General features: G+C 36.4%; 1 protein-coding gene across 1 annotated transcript; it reads right to left on the bottom strand.

The window, feature by feature from the left end:
- Positions 1–1,668: 1,668 nt before the first annotated feature.
- LOC140166881 (glutamate carboxypeptidase 2-like) lies at positions 1,669–13,276 on the bottom strand. The gene is made up of 3 exons (XM_072190367.1): positions 13,074–13,276; positions 2,266–2,428; positions 1,669–1,797 (listed from the first exon to the last, which is right to left on the bottom strand). The coding sequence occupies exons 1-3, from the start codon at positions 13,274–13,276 to the stop codon at positions 1,669–1,671; spliced, it is 495 nt and encodes a 164-aa protein (XP_072046468.1).
- Positions 13,277–14,581: the final 1,305 nt, after the last annotated feature.

The following is a 14,581-nucleotide window of genomic DNA, read 5'->3' as shown; positions in this document are numbered from 1 at the left end:
TGAGCAATACAAAAATGAAAGTGAAAAATTATGGTGTTTTCTAATATTTTATTCATAACTTAACCTAAAATTGTTCAATTCGTTTAAATAACAATTTCTATAACATGACATGCAAACAATGAGTTTCCCTTTAATTTTTAGTCTAATATGTATAGTGGTCCTATTTTACATTGTGCTTAATTTATTTCGTACCAAAATACATTACAAAAGTATTTTCTATCTGCGCTAGGATCAATGGCAGCAAAGGCCCAAGTGTGGATTGTCAGTGTTGCGACAAAAGACATGAAACCCATTGCAAAACATACGCCAGACATGCCGAAGGGATGTCCCCCTGGTTCCTATATGATGTGATCCCGGGGGTTCTTGTAAAGAGAGTATTGGGATGTTCAGCAGATTTTGGGGTGCATTAGTCATTTAGTTTTGATTCGGGCTGCATTTTAAACTATATTTTAATTTATTGTTTGATCTCATATTCAGGAAAATATGGTTTAAAAAGGATGTTTTCCAGCATGTCTCAACGCATCTGTAAAAAACACTAACCCTAACCTTAATCGAACTTTTAACCAAAACTCTAACCCCTACCTCAACCCAACATCTCAATTTTGCTATAAGTAGTAGGTCTACTCATGGAAATCCTTCGCCATTTTATTTGTACGTAACTCGGGGGAGGGAGGGGGTGTAAAGTTACGTACGCTTTGTACGTAAGTGAAAATGGCGAAAATTATGGACGGCCCCTAATTCGATCTTCACAAAACTCAACATACATGTAATACCTTGACAATAATAACTATGAATCCTAGCTAATAAGAGCACCTCATGATGCAGTCATGTCTACAGTAGAATTCATCTCGACCTTTGCAGGACTTAACCCCATTAAAAGCTATTAAACCAAGATAACACTCATTGAAACAGCTCAACTGATTAAATCGGATCTTCTCTGGTTGTGCACAAGTGACTGTTTTCATGTGCGATATCGCAATAAAGCTGGTATTCATAGCTTCAGTTGGGTAACCGATTATAAAGGAAACGAAAGGAAACAATGTTATGTGTGGCTTTGTTCACGAAATCAGACAATGTCGTGCTTTTTGTAAACCAGCATTCTTGAAAATGAGCAACATAATGATTTTTGACTTAACACGGTTTAGAAATAATTTCTTCATATTTTTGGTGTTATCTGTCGTTTACATGTCCTTCCTAAAACACAAAAGTACGACCCTCTCCAAACACCTAAATTAGCTAAAAATTTAGGACATGTTACAAAACTTTATTTTCTAGAACCTATTTAGAATAATTTAAATGTAGCTTTTACCGGTTTTTTTGTTGCATCCTTCAGAAGTGAGCGGTCCGATACCAATATTTTCGGTCAAATCTCCATTCAAATAACACGGGGAGTTGGCTAGCTATGCCTTGCCCTCACTCATATTTTACAAAAGTGCGACCATTTCTGAACATCTAACCTAGCTGTAATTTTAGGTCATGTTAGAGAAATATATTTGCTAGAAGTTTTGGAGAATAAATAAAATATTGGCTGGTTATTTTTCACACAGTGATGTTAACTAGGCAAGTGTCCATTCTCCCAACATACATCATTTGTAGGGGTCACGCGTCAATGGTGAGAGCACTGTGTATTGTGTATAGGAAAACGGACAGTAACTGCAGTATGTACCGTTATTTCTCCTTTGGCAGAATACGCGTTGAATGGCGGCAATAACCTGCTGTCATTCCCTTTGGATCCAAAGGTTTTTCCTTAAGCTGAGATTCGAATTCCACGGAGCCATCATTATTCAGAAGTTGCACCTGTATAATGAATTCAAATGTACAAAGACAATGTTTATGTAAAAAATGTCTTGCAGATTAATTCGCTTAGCAAAAATATCGTTGAATTACGTATACGGGAATGAAATTATGACACATTAACCATGGAGCAGTGTAATACACGTAATCATGCATATTAACAAGCAAACGTAAAGCCGGAATCAACTGAAATTTTGGTAATAAGCTTATTAAGCTTAATATCTACTGAAAATGTCATAAAAAGAGGATGCTAGGATCACGAAATACTCCTTTAGTAAGATACCATAATTATTTGATCTAGAGAACAGAATTTCAATATTTTGATGTCTAGAATACGTTAAATGTCCTAAGATCGCCCGTTCCACATGTCGGTTTAATTCGAGAGAATAAAGCCATCGAAGATTAGAAGTTTCTTCACTTATTTTAATCATTAATGGCGAGGAGTTCATTTTTTTGTACTTTACTCCATACCCTGTTTTCTTCCCCCGGTACATCTGATGGATACGAAAGCAACACTTTGTATGCTATAATTTCTGCTGAATCCAGCCCTTGGTCTAACCATTGTTGTTTCACCCATTGCGCTTGTTGGTAACTCTCTATTGTTCCAGCAACGTGAGGATCATTAGTCAGGTATCTGTAGGAATCAATCAATTCATGAACATACTGACTGGTTATTCCTGTTTCAAAAAACTTTAAATAATTATACTAAAAATAAAAGCATCAACATTAACAACAACAACAACAACAACAACGACAACAACAACAACAACAATAACAATTGTTGAACTGAAGGCCTATAGATAATAACATCACTGCTCTTCTCCATCTGACTCATTAGCTCAGTTGGTAGAGCATCGGTCCGGTGATCCGAAGGTCCCAGGTTCAAATCCTGGATAGTCAGTGAAATTTTTTCACTGGCTGTCATTTATGTATGTGGAGACTTGTGTTAAAAACCTTTCTCATAAACAACAACAATAATAATAATAATAATAATAATAATAATAATAATAATTATTATTATTATTAGACAAGACCTTTAACCTGTATTGTCTCTCTTCACCCAGGTATGTAAATAGGTACCGGCATAATACTTTGCGGGAAGAATGGCCAACTCCCCCAAACAAGTTAATTCAGAGGAGTGCCAAACGTCATGTGATGGGATATGAACTCATGTCCATGTCTTTGCAAAAAGTCTGCTTATGGTTGGTTGCACTTCTTTTTGTTATGAACACTCATTACCACAAAGTTTTGAATTAAATCTGTAACTGGAACTTTTACAGTTGGGTCAGTTGGCTGATGAAGTCTGATTTTGATCAGACTTCATCAGCCAACTGACCCACTGGACTGGTCATGTGCCAGCGGGTCAGTTGCCTTACGAAGTCGGATCAGACGCAACGTTGCAAGCTGTAAAAGTAACTTCCAGTAAAATATTTAATTCAAAACTTTGGGATTTTAACGTCTGGATGACTGAGAATATTCACTATTTTAATACTCGATTACCATTATCTTTATGTTCATTGGTTATCATAAAGATAGGTTGTAATGAAGCGAAGGGGGGGGGGGGATGCATTAGACGTATCAACATCGCACACCAAGTGCATTATTTTGTACAATTTCTCGAGCAACAAGTGATACGCATTATATTAACATATTTCTTACACGAGAAAAAAATCAGTGATTTTTGCTACTTTTATAACAAAATTATCACTAAAATGTTGGGTAATGCAAGCAAATATAAACTCATCAACCCGCAAGTAAAATGAACGCGTCCGAAAGCACTGTGCGTACTACTCGGAGTGCGCGCCCGTGTAAATAGAGACCTTGCGAAATGAAGTTACTTTAACTTTAACTTTAACGTCTAGAGGATTATAGAGGATTATGTATTCAAAACCACCTTGGTTTTGAATACATAATCCTCTATAATCCTCTAGACGTTAAACTTAAAGTTAAAGTAACTTCATTCGCAAGGTCTCTATTCTACAAAATTTACGCACGGCTAATAATTTACTAACGTGTGCTCTGATTGGTTCTCACTATCTATAGCATATGAACAGAATTAACCAACCAAACACTTACATAATATCAATTATGTTAATTGCCACTATAATCTCTACCGGAACTTTATACAAATATTCAAAAAGCCAACATTTGTAAACAATTCTATGTGTCATTTGGAGCTTCTGGGACAGGTAGGTCCAAAGATCTATGCTTTTGTATTTTGATATCAGAATAGATAAACACACGATAAACAAGTTCGGCCAACTTTTGAATAACTGTCCATTTCTTATTACCCAAGGAGTAATGAAATTCCAACCAAAAACGACAAATGGGACAGTCGGGGTTACTCTTACTCAGTTTGATGTTAACTGCGATATACATGTCCAGCACAGTGCAGATAATTACTTTGACATGCACTCGACTGACTGCAAGTTGGTTAACGTCCCTCTCCGAAGGACGGGGTACTCTCCCGGTTCATTTTCTCATTCTGAATGCATCATGGGTACAGCGTATTAATTGTTGTCACGTTACCTAAATATTCACATACAATTATGACACAATATAACGATATATAGACACGGAACAAAATTAAGATAAATCTTCACCCATATCGGGGACAGTTTCTTATCTCACATTTATTATTATTGTTACAACGGGTTAACCTATTACACCTCACACCTTTCATTCATATTGAAACAGTCTGTTCCATATTTATTTACTGCTGATTAAATATCGGAACAAGCTCCGTGTGTGTTTATATACTATACAGTAGTTTGGTGGTATTTATATTTTGATCAGATTTAAAGAAGTTACTAAACAAAACCGTTATTTAATAATAAGAGGGCCTCAATATGGATTTTATGAAACTATTATTTTACATGACCAGTTATTGCTTGCAGATGCTGTTGCTTGCAAGGCATGTGCATTCTTTTCAATATCTATCACCATGTGTAGTATATTATGTAATAAACATCTAAAAAAAGTAACTAACCCCCTTAATTTTGGGCAATTATTCAAAAACGTGCTATTGTATTACAGATCTGTAAAATGCGTTGGAAGCAGAATTTATTTCTGCGCATTTTGACAGCTCATTTGAAAAACAATAAAACACCGGTCATTTTAATGTAGTAAGGTTCAGATTTGAAAGTTGCACTTACAACAATACAAAAACACTCAGATTATCATTACACAGATTTCCTTCCATTATACTGATTACAAATCAAGAGAATTTACTGCAACTTTCAAATCTTGGGTTGCATTGATTTAAATGTACGCTGTGACGTTAATAGTTAGTCAATTGCTACAAATGAGGTGTCAAAATGTGCAGAAATAAATTCTGCTTCCAACGCATTTTACAGATTTGTGGATACAATCGCCCGTTTGTGAATAATGGCCAATATTTAAGGGGGTTAGTTACTTTTTTGAGATGTTTAGCTTTAAGGTAAGGTAAAGTTAAAGGAGTCGAACCTGAACTTTTTACAGGATGGAGTGCCCATCTCTCTTTCGTTAGCGATTAGGCGACTCCATCCTGAAATGTGGCTGTGGAGGATCGCCACACCTCCTCCACAGCAAGTATGTTACCTTCCCAGCATTTAAGAATGCTGGTCATACTGCAGTTACTGTCCGTTTGCCTATACACAATACACAGAGCTCTCACAATTGACGCGTGACCTCTACAAGTAGTGTATGTTAGAAGTATAGTTAACGTCACTGTGTGAAAAATAACCGGCCAAAATTCTAGAAAATATAGTTTTGTAACATGTCCTAAATTTTTAGCTAATTTAGGTGTTTGGAAATATTCGCACTTTGGTGTTTAGTAATAGGACATTGCCTTGTTAACGTCACTGTGTAAAAAATAACCGGCCAATATTTAAAGTATTCTCTGAAATTCTATATAGAACATATAGTTTTGTAACATGTCCTAAATTGTTAGCTAATTTAGGTGTTTGGAAATATTCGCACTTTTGTGTTTTAGGAAGGATATGTAAACGACAGATAACACCAAGCAATATGAAGAAATTATTTCCAAACCGTGTTAAGTCTGCAAACCATTATGCTTCTCATTTTCAAGAACGCTGGTTAACAATAAGCAGACTATTGTCTCATTTCGTAAACAAAAGCACAACTGAAACTATAATACTAGCTCATTGCTCATTGCACAGGTAAAACAGAAACATGTGTAGTGTGGATTTAACCAGAGAAGATCTGGTGTAATCCGTTGAGCTGTTTTCCATGAGTGTTATCTTGGTTTAATAGCTTTTAATGGGGTTTAAGTCCTGCAAAGGTCGTGGTGAATTCTACTGTAGACATGACTGCATCATGTACCCATTTATACACCTGAGTAGAGAGGAGTAATCGAGATGTCTTACTCAAGGGTACAACACGATGGTGTCGCCGGGGCTCGAACCCGCAACCTTTCGATTATGAGTCGGAGCCTGTTCCGCTCGACCACCATGCTCCTGTAATTTGATAGCTTTAAATGAATGAAAAATATTATAGACATGACAGAGTATTGTGTAAATTACTTTTAGTTTAGTTTTTTAAGTAGGCCTTAAATGCAACTTTAAAACACAGTTTTTTTTTTCTTCAGTAATGTCAGTTTAAAACATAGTATAGTGCTTGGATATAACCTTTTAAAAATATCCACTAAATCAGGCCCAATCCTATCTGACTGAAGAAATAACAACCAGTGTTTCCATTCGCCGACCATACCTGCTGCATTAAAATGGAGAAAAAAGCTTGGAATGAAGGCTGATGTGCCCATTTTTGTGATAGTTGTGCTCTGTGCATGTTTTTCTCAGTATCTAAGCATAAAAATATTAAAAACATTACAATTCTGAAATATTAGGAAGGTGTTTTTTGTTCCATTCACCATGTTCACCAAATGATGTCACAGCATTGAGACGCTGTACTGTAGAGTTTGTTATGGTTTACATCATGTTCGATGCACCACTGCAAAAAATCGACCCACTCAACTACCACAAAAATTGTAGTTTTAGGGTAAAATATATCATAAACTTTTAGAAAAATTGTATTTGGAATAAACGATGACGTTTAAACCATGAGAAAATTGTGAATTCTTAGGTACCTTTTAACACACAAAAGAATTGGAACTTGATTTAGTGGTGTGATCCTTTTAGTGTGAGATTTTTTTATTTTTATAGGCCTTAACTTCCCCTGTGAGCTTTTTTCGGAATTATTATTTTTTATGCGTTTCAAACTAATATAGTTCGCTAAAGGAAGATATTTCCCACTTCTGTAAGGCACTTCGTGTGGGTCTATAATTATGTTACGTTTTGATTTCAAATTTTTTCACTTGCGACTGGCAAAATGTCCAACCAGTACTTCATTCTAATAAGTATGTGAGCGTCCACCACAAGCCAGCCGTAAAAGTCGGCCCGATCAATTTTGTTTTATTTCGTGTTTAGAAAATATATATCATAAGCTATAAAATGGTATATCATTTGACTTCAAACGATATCCAGAAGCGGGGTATTGGTTTATTGAACTTTGCTCCTTCAACAAAATGGTACCTTATTTCGGTTCTACATGTGTCTCTTTTTCCACATTGCTGGTAATAAATATCAAACAGTCATAATTGGCGGTAATTTCAAACCATCCCCAAGTCAACGAGGTTCAGGAATGTCCTCTCATTGTTAATTATTGGTTATGCATACCTAGATAAAATACAATGCTTTGTAACCCACCACTTGAACAGGATTTAACTAAAGCAAACAAAGACTAGAGTTATTTAAGAATTCTACAGACATAAGTAGAAGCTTATTATCCTCTCCAACAATAGGATTATAGATTGGTTTAAAAGGTGTTTGACTGGCACTAGTAGCAAAATGAGATACGTGTAGCACCAACTTGAGGTACCTATGAATACGACCTACATGCACATTTTACACTGCAACTCAGAGACAAATTGCCGACTTTACGGCTGGTCAAAACCGAAACTTTAGAAAGTTGGGGAATATCTTTCATTAGCAAATTATATGTTACTTTGAAAAGCAAAAACGTTGACCCCTAAAAAGCTTAAGGGGCAAGTTGAAGCCTGTGAAAATCGAAAATTTTACACCAGAAGCCTAAATTTCACACCTAAGTTTAACAATAGGATTTGAACAAATTCTTCCTTATATGAAGTGATAAGGTATAACTAAAAATGTTGCTAATTTCAACATCGAATTCGATCGTTCCAGTGCCTAATTAAGGGTACGCTAGGCACTGTTGGTTGAAGCAGTCAAAAAATCATTTTCATTATCTAAATCAATATATTGTTGAAAAATAACACTTTGATGTTTTGCAACAGTTCATTCTACAAATCATATACTTTGAAAACTTGCTCGATTTATTGTTGTTAACGTTTTACAAAATTGCTGTTGTTGTTGTTTCAGCCCTCTTTATAACTTAACTCAAGGACCACAGGACCTACAAAAGTATATCTGTGATATTTGAATTCTCTAATACACTCGCTATGAATTGATCAATGCAATTTTTTCCAAAACTCATTACCATTCGCAAGATGCTGTGAACTACCAAATCGCAACAGTTTAAAATAGTTGCTATAGTGGGTCTTGTTTAACAATATAGCCATCGACTATAACTAAAAGACCCCTTATTTTTCAGTTCCATCTCTCACCCAAACCGGGTTACTTTTAAGTTCCATCTGTCCACCAAAGACCCCTTATTTTTCAGTTCCATCTGTCACCCAAAGATCCTTATTTTTCAATTAGAAAATCAAATCAATAGATTTTGAAATAATAAAGCTATTTGAAACCATTTACAATTATAAATTCAATGTTTGAGGCTTCTTTTGGCTCTCACCAAAGTCTTATAGGACCGTATCCCATTTATAAAAAAGGTCATATTATCACCCTATGCCCCCTACTCTAGGTAGGACCATCTCTCACCCAATGACCATGTAAATTTTGCTCTCACCGAATGCCAAAAACCATGTTCTCACCCAATGACCCCATTTTTTAAAAAATATTTTGCTCTCACGTGACCGAATGCCCCTTTTATACTGTGAAAGTGTTAGCCGTTCACCTATATCCATTTTATATTGAAGTGAGCCCCGGCCCGTGTTGACATTCAAGCTTTGCATATAGAGCTTTCATGGTGTGTGAGAAAAAATAAAGAACTGCACATGAACTCCTACAAGCAAACACAGGAGTAGAGAGATATGTGCAATATTTTATACAGTGGGTCGAATATAATTTGAAATGTTAATAAAAATGCTGTTTGCATTGCAACAAAACAAACAAAGCGAATATAATATAAGGTACGCATAATCGAAGGTAACGATTCTGAACAACTACAAATCGGTAGTAAAATGTTAAGCCTTTGCTCATTCTTCTTATGCAAGCAGAACTCAAAGTAATACCACAAGTCCGTGTTTAAATGTCTCGGATATCAAGAACCTGAGTTCAAATTATCATTTTGTGAGTGACCAAAAGATCTATCAGCGATTTGCTCATTCGGAGGATCCTAAATATTATAACAATTCAGATTTTGGCACCTTATTTAGTGATGTGCTAACATAGCCTGCCAGTGGTTAAGTCAAAAGCCCTGTATTAAGGGTAGACTAGATATTGTTGGTCGATCAACCTCCAAAAATGTTTTGCAAAAGTTCATTCTACAAATCATATACTTTGAAAACTTGCTTAGCACATCACTACTTTGAAAACTTATGAAAGATAGATTATGGTATGCCACAGGGGTCGGTGTGTGGTCCCATTTGTTTTATTCTCTATACTGCCCCCCTGGAGAGCATAATTACTGCTCATGGACTCTCCTGTATGAAGTTTGCTGATGATTCTCAACTGTATATCAGTTTCAATGTCAAAAATCAGGACAGCGCTATAGAGAAAATTGAGAATTGTGTCAAGGACATAAAAACATGGATGTCCTCTAATTTTCTTGTTTTAAATGATAGCAAAACAGAAATTATTCATTTCACTTCTCGTTTTGCAATACCTCGTCAATTGCCTTCTATTAGTGTGGGTGATGCTGCTGTCAATCCTACACCCCAAGTGAGAAATCTTGGTGCAGTTCTTGATCAACATCTTAGGATGGAAAAGCATGTCAATAACTTGTGCCGCGGCGCTACATTTGCATTGAGCAAGATTGGGAAGCTGCGCAAATACCTTGACCCGGACTCCACTCACAAACTCATCCAGGCTTTTGTCATCAGCAGGCTTGATCATTGCAATTCACTCCTCCATGGTCTCCCACAGAAAGATATTAACAAACTTCAAAGAATCCAAAACATGGCCGCTCGTCTAATTTCTCTTACAAAAAAGCGGGACCACATAACTCCAATTCTTCGCGACCAACTTCACTGGCTCCCAATTGAGGAAAGAATCCAATTCAAAATCCTCCTCCTAACACACAAAGCGTTCCACGGTATTGCTCCTCCATACTTGTCTGAATTGATCACCCTTTATATTCCACCTCGTAGCCTTAGGTCAGGTAATGTGCGCCCCAATGACCATCTGCAAATTGTCCGTTCCCGAACAAAGACATATGGTGAACGGGCTTTTGCTGTTGCCGCCCCAATACTGTGGAACGCCCTCCCGGAACAGATCCGCAAATCACCCAATCTTGCTCAATTTAAATCACAGCTAAAAACCCACCTGTACAGAATTGTTTTCCTTGATTAACTTATGTCATGTTTTTCCCACATTATTTATTTTGCAATGTAATGAGTACTCTTTCTTTGTTGCTTTTGTCATTTTGCTTGTTAGCGCATTGAGATGTTTTTTACGTTTATGCGCTTTATAAATATGTTATAATAATAATAATAATAATAATAATAAGGTTTAAAAATGATACTCTTAGCACTGTCCAAAATAATCCATCTACCTTGGCCAATTATACGGTGTCCCGTTAAATGTTGGCCAAATAAATGATTAGCCCAATATTTCTAAGTCCTTGTGTTAGTTAGTTGGTCTAAAAATATTTTGACCCAGGAAAGTTTGCCTAATTTATTTTGAAGCTAACTCTTAAAACAGCAAAACATCATAGCCGATCAAATGACAAGAATTTTTTTGTGAGTATAAATGCAATTATGCGTAATTCGCAAATTTCACGTTTGAATCAATTGTAATTCTTCGCAGATTTCTATTGAACCATACCCTAAAACGAGTATGCTAAAATCAGGAAATGCCCCTTTAAAACGGTTAAGGTACTGAAACAGTTCAAAGAAAAGCAATCAAACTGTACTATAACTCAGACACAATGATATGTCAAATGAAGACAGGTTAAAATGGGCTATTCAAGTTGAAATCCACACTACCTCTGTGGAAGATTTTGGAAATATCTTCCACAGGGGAAGTATGTTTTTCAAATGTAATTGGTCAGGGTTAATCATTTTGAAACTCATATATGTACTCCCCCCGTATTATGACTTTACCAATATCTTCCACAACTGGAGTGAGTATTTCAAATGGAAGTTACTCAAATCTCTATTCTGTATGAAACTCATACTCCCTCTGTGGGGGACTTAAGCTAAATCATCCACAGGGGTGGTGTGGATTTTAAATGGAATAGCCCATTACACGGTATTCACCACTAACATCAGAGACGCATAGGATGAGATTTGATAGAAGCGTGCTAACTGCTCAAAGGATTTGAGGGTGTATATTTTAAAGCCATACATGATGCAGTCATGTCTACAGTAGAATTCAACTCGACCTTTGCAGGACTTAAACCCCATTAAAAGCTATTAAACCAAGATAACACTCATTGAAAACAGCTCAACTGATTAAATCATATCTTCTCTGGTTAAATACACACAACATATGTGTCTGCTTTACACGTACAATGGAGCAATGAGCTGGGATTACACTTTCAGTTGGGTGAACGATTATAAAGCGAGCGCTAGAGAACAATTCTGTGTGGTCTTTGTTTACGAAATGAGACAATACGTGCTTATTGTTAACCAGCGTTCTTGAAAATGAGAAACATAGTGGTTTGCAGACTTAACACGGTTTGGAAATAATTTCTTCATATTTTTTGGTGTTATCTGTCGTTTACATATCCTTCCTAAAACACCAAAGTACGCATATTTCCAAACATCTAAATTAGCTAAAAATTTAGGACATGTTACAAAACTATATTGTCTAGAATTTTAGAAGAGTACTTTTAATATTGGCCGGTTATTTTTCACACAGCGACGTTAACTAGGCAATGTACTATTACCTATAACATTAACTAAAACACCAAAGTACGCATATTTCCAAATATCTAAATTAGCTAAAAATTTAGGACATGTTACAAAACTATATTGTCTAGAATTTTAGAAGAGTACTTTTAATATTGGCCGGTTATTTTTCACACAGCGACGTTAACTAGGCATATCCCCATACTTTTAACGTAGGCTATTTGTAGAGGTCACGCGTCAATGGGAAAGAGCACTGTGTATTGTGTATAGGAAAACGGACAGTAACTGCAGTATGATAAATGTATGATTTTCTTCACAGCGACGCCCTCAATTCTACTCGGGTTTCTACTTTTTGCATAATTATAATGCCCAGTGGTGTACTAAAATACCACGTAAAAGACTAAGCCTGAAGTGCTTTAATAACAGTAAAATTTAACTTTTATATTAAAACCGAGGAGATCCGATTTTATTCAGAGTTCATCGATCAAGTGCTTGCTAACATGTCCCGTGGATGCCAGCTTATGTGTACACACGTCGAGCGTGATGCTCTGTGCAGTATTACATGTAATACGATCGGCGAGTGTAGTACATGCATTGAAGGTGCTGGAATGAAATCGCAATTTTCTTGGTTAAACCTCATTTGTTTGGCTCAAAATTAAAAGGGGATAATGTGATCAGTGAAAAGAAACATTTAAATAGGAATCTATTCTTTATGCAAATCACACATTGTTGCTTTAACAAATGTTTCAATTTAGCTGACTTATTAAATACCAATGGACACGCTTTGAAGATATACAACCAAACTCGACACAACAATCTGTACTGAGTAAATATTCTTCTCCCAAAGAGTAATATATGATGAGTGGAATTACTTATCAGTTCATAAGCGCCAAGTCAGTATCGTAATTCACTTCGAGAGCTTTCGAGTCGAGAATATGCTCTATGATACTGCAGTATGGACATGAACTGGTATATGGGCGCTTAAACATGTTAAAGGTCTAAGATTTTCTGCGGGGTTTTCACACATTTTTTTCACCTAGACAAGATAAAAACGAAACATTTGTTCACTTTCACAAGATTGAAAATCAAACAAAAATTCAAATTGCTCACTTACTCGAGACTGTTCCTGATATTAGTAGGGTCCATTGCCGCCAAAAGTCTCTCACTAATTTGTGGGTCTTCATCAGAAATGGCATTCTTGTATGACTCTGGTAACTCGAGAGTTGGTTTACTAAACCATCCTATTAAGAATCCTACGAGTAGTCCGAGAAATAGGAATATAAGCCCGGCGCCTATAGCAATTCTATTCGACTCCATGACTGACACTGTATTTTCTTAGCATACCAATTGAAAAGTTCTGATCTCTGGACCGTTGGTTCTATGTGTACCCTGCGACTGTGAATAACTCATTACAGATCTACCAAATTGTTTGATTAAGGGCATGGGTACCACTTCCGGTGTAAATCGGACTTTATGTTTAGTTTAAGTGACGTATCATTTACACCCTCATGAAGGGATTTATGTCAGAGTGTGTCTGTTTTCGGTGAAGTCAATTGTACGTACAAAGTGCAGTTTAATGAAAATATATATCGGTGATTAACCTGATATTACATACGGTTAATATTAGGCAACTCGTTAGCCAATTCATATAAATACACAATCTGAATAATATTCGAAACTGATTTCATTCATAGTATTTTTCATGAATCTTATAAAACTTAAGGTTATCCTTACTGTACCCGATATAATGAATTATACTCATTGAGTATGCGTACGCATCGTAAGGTATTTTTACAGTATTTGTTTTGTATTATTAAAACGACTTTGCTTGACATGCAGACTTAAACTTGTATTCAATCTGTTTTCAAGCTTTTGGCTTTTTTTTACTGCGTAATAAAAGAACATTCACACATTGAACACCTTATGGGAGGACCTTATTATGTTGAAGATCTTCCTATTATCACTGAGCCCCCAACTCGTGAAGAAGTAGTCGAAGCAATAGCAGTCATGAAGACCAACAAGGCAGCAGCATTGGACTGTGCTATAACTGCTGAAGCCCTTCAGGGAGGAGGGGATAGCATGATTGATATGATTCTCAAATTCTGTATGGAAGTATTCTCAACGCTGACACCGCCACGTCAATGGGTCACAAATGTCATCATTCCTCTACCAAAGAAAGGCGACCTCTCTCTCATGACAAACTACTGTGGTATCTCGCTTATGTCCATTGCCGCAAAAGTGTACAACAAGATCCTTCTGAACAGGATTCGACCTCACATTGATCCCTTACTGAGAAGCAACCAGGCTGGCTTTAGATCAGGTCGAAGCTGTGCTCAGCAAATACACATTTTGAGGAGGATCATGGAAGGCTTCAAGGAGTACCAACTTCCCTTGACAGTCACTTTTGTGGACTTCAAAAAAGCCTTCGACTCCATCAACAGGTCCGTCATGTTCTCGGTGTTGCGGCATTATGGAATACCAAAGGTTGTGGTCAATGCCATCCAGGTGCTCTACAAGGACTCCAATAGTGCCGTTATGGTAGATGGAAGTATCTCAGAGCCTTTCCAAGTAACAACTGTAGTGCTTCAGGGTGATGTGTTGGCACCATTCCTGTTCATTATC

Source organism: Amphiura filiformis, chromosome 12 (genome assembly GCF_039555335.1).
Source record: "Amphiura filiformis chromosome 12, Afil_fr2py, whole genome shotgun sequence".
Classification (NCBI taxonomy): domain Eukaryota; kingdom Metazoa; phylum Echinodermata; class Ophiuroidea; order Amphilepidida; family Amphiuridae; genus Amphiura; species Amphiura filiformis.
The sequence above is the reverse complement of the archived record's forward strand: the minus strand, read 5'-3'. Positions and strand labels throughout refer to the sequence as shown.

Excerpts from the sequence above, each read along its gene's own strand:
- LOC140166881 (XM_072190367.1), bottom strand. The coding sequence starts at position 13,276 with ATGGAGTCGAATAGAATTGCTATAGGCGCCGGGCTTATATTCCTATTT. Across the intron at positions 2,429-13,073 it reads AATATCAGGAACAGTCTCGA|ATACCTGACTAATGATCCTC; the intron begins GTAAGTGAGCAA and ends TGATTCCTACAG. Across the intron at positions 1,798-2,265 it reads TACCGGGGGAAGAAAACAGG|GTGCAACTTCTGAATAATGA; the intron begins GTATGGAGTAAA and ends TTCATTATACAG.